The 11,403-nt window shown below is 54.8% G+C and overlaps 1 protein-coding gene and 1 pseudogene across 2 annotated transcripts in view; both read right to left on the bottom strand.

The window, feature by feature from the left end:
- Nucleotides 1-5,523: 5,523 nt before the first annotated feature.
- On the bottom strand, nt 5,524-5,642 carry LOC112485555 (annotated as a pseudogene).
- Nucleotides 5,643-8,447: 2,805 nt separating this feature from the next.
- Nucleotides 8,448-11,403, bottom strand: part of STK32B (serine/threonine kinase 32B) — a 136,286-nt gene continuing 133,330 nt past the window's right edge. For both annotated transcript variants that reach the window (XM_015594881.2, XM_025051857.1), the window contains one exon: nt 8,448-8,615. In XM_015594881.2, coding sequence (XP_015450367.1) covers nt 8,477-8,615 — 139 coding nt within the window. In that variant the 3' untranslated portion in view covers nt 8,448-8,476. The remainder of the gene's footprint in view (nt 8,616-11,403) is intronic.

Raw genomic sequence — 11,403 nt, 5'->3', positions numbered from 1 at the left:
CCCCCACCTCCCTCCCTCCTGTCCCCCTCCCTCATGGACGGCTTTGTTTTTCTCTAAAGCACTCATCAGCGTGTAACATCCTGTGTCACTTACTCATTTACTTGTTTATTGCCTGGTCCCCCCGCCCCGACACAATGGCTGGTCCAAGAGAAAGGATCTGTGTCCACTTTGTCGCCGATGTATTTCGTCACCTAGAACAGGGGCAAACAAAGGCAGATCTGCTGAGCGAATGAGTGAATGAGGCTCGGCCTCCTTTTTCCTTGTCTGTGCCCTGGGTGGTTAGAGTCCCCTCCTGACATAGGGTGTCAGGCTCCCCAGTGGCCGTTTAAGGCAGCACTCGGGCTTGGTGACAGTTTAAGAGCAGCAGGAGCTCCGGCACCACCAATCCGAGGGGGCATCATAGCGTGTTTGCTCAAAACGCATCATCTCATTTAACCTTCAGAGGATTTGCCTGGAAAGGTGGAGCGGGGAGAGACTGGAGGAAATTGTACGCCTAAAATGGATGTCATCCAGTAAAAAAAAAAAGCTCCGTTTTTGAGGGAAACAGGTCTGGGTTCTCATCCGGCTTCTTTTATTACCCGAATAACCTCAGGCAAGTCCTATAACCTCCCCGAATTTCAATTTTTCATCGCTCAATAAGAAAAAAATGATAAGAACCCTGGATTTGTGGTGAGGACTAAGCGAGGTGATGTGTGGGGTCCAGGCTGCTCCCAGTGGGGCCCCCCGTGGCAAGGCATCCTGCCCAGTCAGACTCGGCGAAGCTCCTGGGAGCCGAGGTCCCTGCGCTGCCCACTGTGACCCTCTCCCCTTGCCCTGCTGTCCTTCATTCTTTGCCGCGTCGGTGTCTGTCAGCGGGGCGCTGTCAGGAGAGCTTGGCAGAGCGGGAAAAGGCAGCTTTCATCCCCTGAGCTTGTCATCTTCAGATTTTCTCTGAGGCTCAGTTCTATGTTCTCGAGGAAAAAAAAAACAACAAAAAAAACAAAAAAAAAACTTCACAAACAAAAACGTCAGAAAAGAATCCTGCTTCTTCAAGGCGAAGTTCGAGGAGACAGTGGGAGCTGGATCGCTGTCCGGCTGAGGCCTCGTCTGCATGTCGGGCTCCGCATGTTTGTTTCCAAGAGACTTGGCACAAAGGAAAGGATGCTCAGGGGCCGCCCCGGAGGTGGCCAGCCACCTGCCGTTCGACGCGACATGCTGTCTTTAGGTTCCCCGCGTGAAGGCGGCACAGTGCCTCTGAGAAGCAGGGGCGGGAGCGGTCCCCTGGGATGCACACGTGTGGAGCACGGCTGAAGCGACGCGCACCTGTGCCAGGCCAGCAGAATCCTCCGCGGCCTGGGCACGTACCCCGGGCACGCGCCGGTGCCGGCTGTGCCACGCACACAACCGGCTGGGGACCTTCCAGCTCTGCTCCTGCAGCTCCCTGAGCCGGGCACGCGCCGGTGCCGGCTGTGCCACGCACGCAACCAGCTGGGGACCTTCCAGCTCTGCTCCTGCGGCTCCCAGGGGTCAGGGGCTGCGGCGTCTGGTCAGCCCGGCGTTCCTCGTCATTGTCCCCACGTAGGTCAGATCCTCCCAGACACAGAGCCCGAGCCAGGGGTGTGCGCACGCGTGGTGGATTAGGAGAGGGCTCCTGGAGGGTCCCAGGAAGGGATGCAGGGACAGGGTGGAGGGGCCAGCAGAGTGTGGCCCTCGGGCGAAACCAGCCCCAACCCCATCCTGCGAGGAACACCCAAGCAGAGGCGTCTGTGCTGCCCACACCGGTCGGTCATCGGCTGTGGGGTGGAGGTGGGAAGGCCCTGGGGAGAGGTCTCAAACTCTTCTCCTGTGGTTAGACCCAAGGAGAAGCCCTCGCTGTGAGGGCAGCAGAGTAGGAGAGGGAGGGGCTCAGGCCTGGGTTTGAGGTCCCGTCTTTTCTTCCACTGGCTGTGTGGTTTGCACAAGTCATTCCCCCGGCTGTGCCTCGGTTTCCTCATCTACAAAGTAGGGGTCCAGCTGCGTCCATCTACCTCAGTGGGTTGGGAAAGTGTCAAGAGCACGCGCGCGATGCTCACTGGGCTGCTCAGCACGTAGTCAGCACTGGACACAGCTCAACACGTGGTCAGCCTTTGACACAGCTCAGCACGTAGTGGGCCCTCGACACAGCTCAGCACTTAGTCAGCACTGGATACAGCTCAACACGTAGTCAGCACTGGACACAGCTCAGCACGTAGTCAGCCTTTGACAGCTCAGCACAGTCAGCCTTTGACACAGCTCAGCACATAATGGGCCCTCGACACAGCTCAGCACATAGTCAGTGCTGGAAACAGCTCAGCGCATAGTCAGCGCTGGACACAGCTCAGCACATAGTCAGCCCTCAACATACCTCGGCGCGTAGTCAGCGCTGGACACCTCCTAGTCATTAGCACGATTGCTGGCTTTGTGTGTCTCCAGCTCTCCATCAGGGTTGGTCATTTTCTCTTTACTCCCAGTTCTGAGATTCTTCCACTTACTCCTCCAGCCCTTTTATTGAATTTTTTACCTTGGCAATAATTTTTCATTTCCAGGAACTCTTTGGTTTTTTTCCTCTTTCTTCAGAAGAGCTCATTCTGTTGTTTCGTGGCTGCAATATCATCTCGGATCTCTCCGAGGATATGCATTCAATCTTTTAAAGTCCTCTTCCATCCCCAGAGTTGACTGTTTCCTTGGGGGGCAGGGGGAGTCGTTCTCCGTTTATCCTGGTCCCCTGTACTGTGACACTGCCGTTCCGCCATGTCTGCTTCTCCTGGCCTGTCTTCTTGGTGCATCTATAAAGGACCAAGCTGATGGCCGAGGTGGCTTCGTGGGTGTCTGTTGAGCACACGTGAGCGTATTTGATTTCTCGGCTCCCTCCACAAAGGAAGGTCGATGTGGCTCTTCCGCTGTGGATGGGCCCGCCGGCTAGCGGCTTGATGACGCAGACAGACAGACGGGCATCTCCCCCGCCTCGCGTAAGCTCTGCCCTCAGCGTGCTGTTTGCCCTCCTCGGGTCTATTTTTCTGTTTCTTTATAAAGTAGAACTCTGATTTCAGTCTTGGGAAGAAGACAAATCTGCTGCTGGGGTGGGGGGCGGAGCATTGCTGGGGGGCCGATGCCCGGCTTTTCTGCAGACATACATATTTTTAAAACAATCTTATTTTATACTAATTTTAGATTTGCAGAGATAGCGTACAGGAACGAAACCGTGGACGAAGAACAGATGATTGCCCAGGAAGAAGCTACTCGTTCTTCGTGACAGTTAGTAATTAAATATGAGAGAGGCGTAGCACGTGGCCTGAATAATCAAAGCGACAGGCATTTGCTAACTCTGGACACCAAGGTGGGAGTGTCACAGTTCTTCCATGTCCACCGAGGGGCACCGAGGGGCAGCTCTGTGCGAGGGGCCATCTATGCCCAGCCCGCCCCGATGGAGTTCACTGCCGGCCGCAGTGGTCCAGTGTGGTAAGTGCTGCAGAAATTAAACCCCACAAAGCAGGCCCGCTACCCAGAGGGCTGCTGGGAGGACCTGGTGGCACTGGGAGGAAGAAGACACGCAGTGGGTGACTTTCGGGGATACCCGCCTGGGAAGGGGTTATTGACAAGGGTCCACAGTTGGGAAAAAGCCCAACAGTCAACCCACGAGGGCGAAACGGTCCATGGATTTCTCTGCAGATCCTTCCCCACGGGGACCTCGTGGGGCTGAATCGCCGGTGAGCAGGGCACTGGTGTGTCTTCAACCTCACGCCCACTTCATGTCCCAGATGTGTCTTCTGCATCAGAGGTGAGCACGCTTTTTCTGTAAAGGGCCGCATGGTAAATATTTTCAGCCTTGCAGACCATACGGTCTCTGTCGGAACCTCCTGCCTTTGCGGCTGTGTGAACGGAGCTGTGGAGACGGGAAGACATGGGCATGGCCAGGTCGGCCTGAGGGCAGACGGTTCTAGATCCTTGTTATTCCAAGTGTGCTCCCTGGCCCAGATGATCAGCATGCCCTGGAAGCTCGTTTGAAATGCAGGATCTCAGGCCCCATCCCAGACCCGCTGCATCGCAATCTGCTGCATGCAAGGATGTTTCCCGCGGCATCCGCAGATGTCACTGCCGTGTATAGTGGTTCCACTTCTGTCATCTATAAACCAGAGACGCCCCATATAACCAGCAGGCTGAGTGGTGCAAGGTTCCCAAGACCCCTCTTGGGACTCTTGGGGGAGGGGCAGGCCCGGGCGCTGCCCCCCGGGGCTCCAGTGGCATCACAGGAAGGTGACGTCAAGGGGGTCAAATATATGGTGATGAAGGACACTAGATTGGGTGGTGAGCACACAGTGGGGTACACAGATGTTGTCTTATAAAGTTGTACACCTGAGACTTGTATATTGTTATTAACCATCTCTACCTCGATACATTTAATTACAAAATTTAATTGAAAAAATAGAAAATGGTTTCTCCTTTGGGAAGCACGTTCGCTTTGCACAAAGCTCTGTGAGTTAACACGTGCCCTCACTTGAGCCCCAGTGCTGACCTTTGTAAATGGCACTTGGAAAAGGCAGAGTGACAATTCCCAGGCCCAGGTGGCAGATGCAGAAACTGATGCTTGGAGGGGTGGGGACTTGCCGCGGACCACACAGGAAGCCAGCTCTTGCTGGGCTGACCCCAGACGGGTTAGCTTGTGTCCACTCCAGAGAGGCCCATTGTGCCCAGTGGGAGCAGGGCCCTAGCCATCCCTGGAGATCTGGGGATGTGGAAGTCACTGTCTGCCTCACGGGCTGACTTGTGTCTGGGCTGAGGACCCTGGAGAGGGAAGGGGCCCAGTCTGTGGTTGGAGTGTAGACAGTGCAGATGTGTCAGACAGAGGGGGTCCGTCAAGGACGCTGACAGGTGAGCCCTGGCAGGGGGCTGGGAGCATCAGGAGGCAGGGCCCCCAGGGCCAGTGTGACACTGAATGGGACCCTCCAGGGAGCCCCAGCTCACACTCAGGTGCTTTGAGAAGGCGAGGGAGGCAGCATCAAGGAAAGAACTGGACAGCCACGGCCCAAGGCCCTGGGTCGGAACCAGCTTTAAAAGGGAGGATTTTAACAAGTGGGAGCTGTGTCCCTACTGGCTGGAGAGAGTAAAGGGGTGGAGGTCGTCCTAGCAGAAGCCTGGAGTGAGGGTCAAGGCCAGTGGGTGGCCAGGGGCCATGATGGTCAACATGCAGAAGAGTGACAAGGGCCCTCAGCAGGCAGTCTCTGCAGGGGCTTCCCCTTCCCCTGCCGGGGGCGGGGCCTCTTGGCTAACCGGAAGGGACACTGTGGTTGCTCAGGCAAATTTGGGGAAGGGGATTCTGGACCAGATGCTGCAGTATTTGCTGGTGAATGGGAAAGAATTCAGAGCACCCAGCTTTGGGTTCACTAATACTCTAAATATGACCCGTTTTTACATACCGGCATGAGAAGCCTGAGCTATATTTCAGTGGAGGCTCTGTTGATGCCACCAGTCTATAGCTTGCCCAACTGCGTCTGAATTTTATTTTATATTCTATTTTATTTTTTTAAACGCCTACAGCATCCGGTCTTCCTATGTGGTCTCCCATCCAAGTACTAACCAGGCCCGATCCTGCTTAGCTTCCGAGACCAGACGAGATTGGGCACGTCCAGGGTGGCATGGCTGTAGACTGAGCCTGAATTTTAAATCATAGGGTGAATCCTACTCAAATTCTTGCTTGGGTATGTATTTCTTTAATCAGATTGCTTTCCCACCAATACTGGACGGGGGGGGCTCTGTCCTCCGAGAATGGGGTTTGGGATGAGGGAGAAGGGAAAACTCATGTGGAACTTGGGACTCAGGAGAGAGTGCTCTGAAGAGGGGGTGAGGACTGGGCCCCCTACACTGGTGCAGCCTCCGGGACAGCCCTGGGACCAGGAGAGAACAAAGCCTTGGGGACCGGCAGTGGGACCACCCAAAGCAAGCTTCGCCCATCCCGAGAATCTGTGCTGGGCTCACTACTGTCTCATGCCTTCAAATGACATGAGGTCATTGAGGTTACTGAGTCCCTCTTAGGAGCCAGGACAGGAAGGCGGAGGGTGGGAGGACGAGGAGACAGACAGGAGAGAATTTGTCCTTCCCAGTAGCCTGGAGGCGAGGAGGATGAGCCGTGGGCCAAAGAACCCTCCCGTGCTGTTGAGAAAGTTACAGGAGATGCGGTACGGAGCTGTGGACATTACACCTGGCTTGGGTTGGTGCTGCCAGGAGGCCCAGAGGCATCCAGGGAAAGGTGGAATGGCTCCTCGGGAAAGACGATTCTGACATGTAGAGGTGAGCGCGGAAAGTGATTCGGATGCTGCTTCGTTCACACCAGGCTGCTGCGTCGAGGTTTGACCCATAATTGGAGGAAATTTTAAGAGTATTTTTTTTAGGTGGAGAATTTTCTGTATTTTTCCCTAGTGTGTAGATTGTAGATTACATCTTTATAAGTGTAAAATAATGGTGGTGATGATGATGATGATAGTAATAATGATAATGATAGTAATAATGCAAATCATGATCAAGTTTGGCTTTATGCTGCGAGTAAAGGCATCGCTGCCTTGGTAACCCCACCTCCACCCCTCATCTGTGTGTCATTGAACTTGAGGTCTTGCCTCTAAGAGGACATTCCCCATCCTGCTCAACCCTGAATAAGAACAAAGTTGTAGGAAGAAATGTCCAAGAAATAGTTTATTCTCAACAAGGAACAATGCCAACTTGAACAGAGCCAGGAAACCCAGCGACTCTCCTGCCCCCTAATTCATGAACTCTGCCCACCGAGAAATCGTAAGCGCTCCTAGGGTCACAGTGAAGAGAGGAGACAGGTTATTCCTAAACAGGACAGCACAGTGCCAATGGGGAGTGAAAATGAAAAGCGTGTAAGCCAACAGGCTCCGTGAGTAACGCCATCTAGAAATAGTGCTGGGTCAGAGGTGGACAACAATGAACGTTAAAAAAAATGAACATATAAAACCATGCCATACATTAAAATGTCTCTTGAGAAGTCTAAGAGATGACGCTGACGGCCCCGAGGATTGATTTACAATGTGAAAAGTGAAAACTGGATGAGAAAATAAAAACACAATTGAACAACACAGGGGTGTCCAGATGTTGAAGACACCAGGAAGTTTGGAGAATCCTGAACGCCGGGCTCATTTCTGCAAAAAACAGATCGGCCTAGTGGGTGACACAGGACACTTTCTCCAAATGCTGCTGCTGCTGCTGCTGACGAAAAGTGGTACCATTCAGTGGCTGGCATGAGCTGGGCGCAATACACACGGGATCTCAGTTCGCCCTGTCACCACCTGCAGGCTGAGTTTTATTACCTCATTTGTCAACGAGGGAACTGACACGCAGGTGATTACGGGATTCTCCTAAGGACTTCTGGTAAGTAAACAGCAGGCTGGCTTCTGACATCGGCCTGACTCCGAGGCTGAGCTTTACCTCCACGTTGGGCCCGCCACAGCGTCTCCCGAGACGAGCCGCTCCCGAGCAGAGCACAAAGGGGTCTGTTTTGCGTGTGAGCCCACTGTCCTCCCAGAGAAGGCATTCCATAATGACCCGTGCTTCCGAATCCGTCGATGTGGACCAACCGTCAATGACAGCTAGGAACCCTTGTAGACAATCCTGATGAGACAATGTTATAACCTCCCCAGGAAAGATCCTGGAAGGGGGCGGAGGGTCAGAGGTCTGCTGTGGGACTGCGTTTTGGGAACTCTGACGACACCCTATGGCAGTGACCGAGGTCGGCAACTTGACTTCTGAATGCGCAGCTACCTGCCAGCAGGGCTGGGGTGTGGTGGGGACCTGCCGAAATTAAAAACGGGTGAAGCAGTCCTCTGGGGCTGGCAGGGAGAGCGTCTGCAGCAGGGAGACCTTGGGGACCGGGCTGGTGTGCAGGCCACGCAGTCTTAGAGGGTTGGAAGGACTGGCCTGGCAGGAAATGCAAATGAAGATGCTTCTGGTTTTGCTCCACGATTGGGGAACAGTGTTTCCGTGGGCGGGACAAACACATCAGGTGTTTATTTTATCTCTGAGCTGCGTCTTCAAAAGCACTAAGGAGCCAAGAGGACCGCACAGCGAAGTCGTGGCCATCCACTGGCTTCGGGGGCGGGAGCCCTCTCTCGACGTCGGGTTACAGTTCGCCCGTGTAAACAACTTTACGAGTGTCGAAGTTCTCGCGAGGTTACTGGAGTCCCCCAAGAGCCTTGCAGAGGGCGGCAGAGGGCTGCGTGCCCCTTTGGCAGACGCAGAATACCGAGGCACAGGAAGGCGGGCGAGGCTTGTCCAAGGTCGCGTCGGGATCATTTTGGCAGCTGAGGCCGGAGCCCAGGTTCCCCGGCTCTGAGCCCAGGGCTGTTCCTGCATCTGATGGTGTCGGGGCGGGGGGGGGGCTGGGAGACAGGGACAGTTGTGGCACGCAGGAGGACTTCAGAGGGCAGGGCGAAGGTGTGTGCAGTCCGGGTCTGCAGCCACATGGGGTGGCTTAGCTGGTGCAGCCGTGGGAGCAGGCGTGGGCGAGGACGTTGTTGTTACTCCCGTCCTGCAGCTGGCCGCGGGCCTGTCCCCCAGCATGGCCCTCGGTGTCCAGGAGTCGGCCGCTCTGCCCTTGCTGTCTCCTCAGCCTGCGAACGAGCACAGAACAGACCTGAGTTACCAGTTAGTGACACGGGGGTGGCGGGCAGTGAGATGTCCAGGGCACGCCTGGGCAAGCACAGCGACTAAGGAGCCCTTAGCCCACACCTTCCCCGGCCTGGGGAAGCACGACCACTGGGGGTCCAGAATGCTGTGCTCTGGAGCCAGGTGGGCCTGAGGTCATAGGTCGAAGCCTGGCTCAGGTGTACTCAGGTGAGTTACTGACCATACAACGCCTCCGTTTCTCTCACTGTAAGATGGAGATGAGGCCCACCTCACGCTCCGTCCCTGCGCCCACGCAGTCGGTAAAGGTGCTGAGCCCCACACGGTACTCGTCCGTGCATCCGTACCGAGTGCCCGCTGATGGAGCAGCCACCTGCTGCGGGCGGAGCAGTCATGGTCCCTGTCTCGGTGTTTGTGACAGCGTGGCTACTTGAGCGGGTCCTCAGGTGACACTGAAATACCAGCAGCGACACTGTATCTTATAAGACCGTGAACTTGGGGCTGCGGCCGCCTGCCCTTTGCCCGCCCGCAGGGACCAGGACAGGTGTGCAGTCCCTCTGCCCCTGAGGTTTGCAGCTCTCAGGCAGGACAGCTGGGAAAGGTGAGCAGTGTGGGGGAGGGGGGGAGAATGCAGCGGGAAGGGAGGCGGTGGCCGGAGCCCCTGGGCAAGGCTGGGAGTCGCCTGAGACCCTTTCTTCCCGTCCCTTCTCTCCCTTCCCCTCCGTTCTACGAGCCGGGCTCCTCTGGAGGAGAATCAGATGAAGACTAAGGGAAAACTCCAATGAGTAGGGACGTCACTGTTGGGTTCACGATCGTGATGCTGCACGATCTTCTGTCTATTGCAAGACAAAGATGAAGCCCATTAAGATTTTCTTTTAAATGCCCCAAAGCTGGGATTTTGAATTTTAAAATAGCACACGTACCCAAATACGGTTATTTTGAGAAGCAGCACTCCCGTCTCTAAACCCCTGTACTCTCTATGATAACACGAGATAAACCTTCAAAAGCTGCATAAAACATGGAGCACAGCGACGAAGGAGCCCAGACGAGGGAGAGGACTCTGAAATCTCTTGTGAATCAGAGAAGGCTTCCTGCAGGAGGCAGCATTTGAACTAGACTTTAAGAATTAGTATGGACTACAGGTAGCTGGAGGGAGAAGAATTGAAATGCGGGGACACCGGTGAGCTAAGGCACTGAGAGTGCAAATGAACACTGCGGTGTAGACCAGAGTCCTCTCTGGAACCGACACTGCAGGCAGCTGGGCTCCCCCTTTAGGCTGGAGCTGTCATAAGAGAAGCAGCTGTTTCGAGTCTCCCCAGCATATGTAGAATGCAGGGACGATGAGGACTGGAGGCCTAGAGCAGTCACTAAACGAGGGATGGGTCATGCCCCTCGCAACTTACCACCAGGCTCAGTGTGAGCCAAGGAGGCAGAATCAAGGAGGGCCCGTCTCTGGGCATGCACCCATCCGCCTACAGCCTGCAGAGCTGGGATTCTAATCTAGTTCTGGGAGGCTCCAAAGCCTGCATTCTCCCTACTGTACCTGCGCTCCCACGCACCTGCCAATCATTCATCATCCATCCGCCAGCCACTCATCCAGAAATACATCCTCCCGCCCACCATTTTCTATCTGCCTGTCCATCTATCCATTAATGTACCCATCTGCCCATTCATTTACTCCATCCATCCATCCATCCATCCATCCACCAATCCACTCCCATACGACCACCCATCTACACATTCACACCCCATACACACACCCATCCATCTATCTACCTTGTCCGTTCATCATCACTCATCCATCAATACATCTATCCATCCACCCTTCTACTCCTCATCTACCCAATTATCCATCTATTCACCTATCCATTTATCCATTTCATCTATTCACTATCCACCCACCCGCTGATTCGCTGATCCCCTCTACACCCTCTAGTAACCCATACGCCCACTCACCACCACCCACTCATCCATCTCCCATCTATCCATCCATCCCATGCATCCAATCATATAGCCAACGCCATCTGTCCACCCCACATACTATCGACCTACGTATTCCTTTCCTACTTTCCAACAATTCACATATCTACCTACCCGTCCGTTTCTCTCATCCACTCATCCTGCACACATATATCGATATATATACACGTTCACCACCTTCATCCGTCTACTCGTTCACCCACCAGTAACCTATCCATTTCATTCCTTCACTATGTGCTCAGCCATCGGTCCCCCCATACACCCACTGCTTACCCACCCACCCACCCACTCACCCATCACCCTTCCACCATCTGTCCATCCACTCTCACATTTCCATTCATTGCCTCCACCCATCGACCCATTCACCCCCCAATTCTTCCACTCCCCTCTTCTGCGACGACGACAGTGTGCCAGACGGCGTGTGCCGGGCTCACAGCTGAGGGGTCAGCACTCTCTGGGATGATGTCCTGCAAGGAAGCAGCATGGCATAGCTTTGAGGGCCTGGGCTTACAGCCAGGCTGTTCCATCCCTTGGTCGGCCACTTACCAGCCATGTGACTTTTGGAAGCTGGGGTGAAACCCTGGGGCTGTCTGTCTCCAAAAGCCCCGCCCTTTCCCCTGAGCCCTGTGACATTCAGTGGGGACGTGGAGAGAGGAAAGCACAGAATGGTTTCCCCGCGCCCTGAAGGCCCCAGAAAGGCTCACATTGCTCGGCTAGGACTCCGCGACCCGAGATGGAGAGACAAAACCACCACGGTTGGCCCGTGAGCTCACCTGCATGATGAGCCCCGAGCCC

This window comes from Pteropus alecto, unplaced genomic scaffold (genome assembly GCF_000325575.1).
Source record: "Pteropus alecto unplaced genomic scaffold, ASM32557v1 scaffold5, whole genome shotgun sequence".
NCBI classification, from domain to species: Eukaryota; Metazoa; Chordata; class Mammalia; order Chiroptera; family Pteropodidae; genus Pteropus; species Pteropus alecto.
This window is presented reverse-complemented; position numbering and strand designations above follow the sequence as displayed.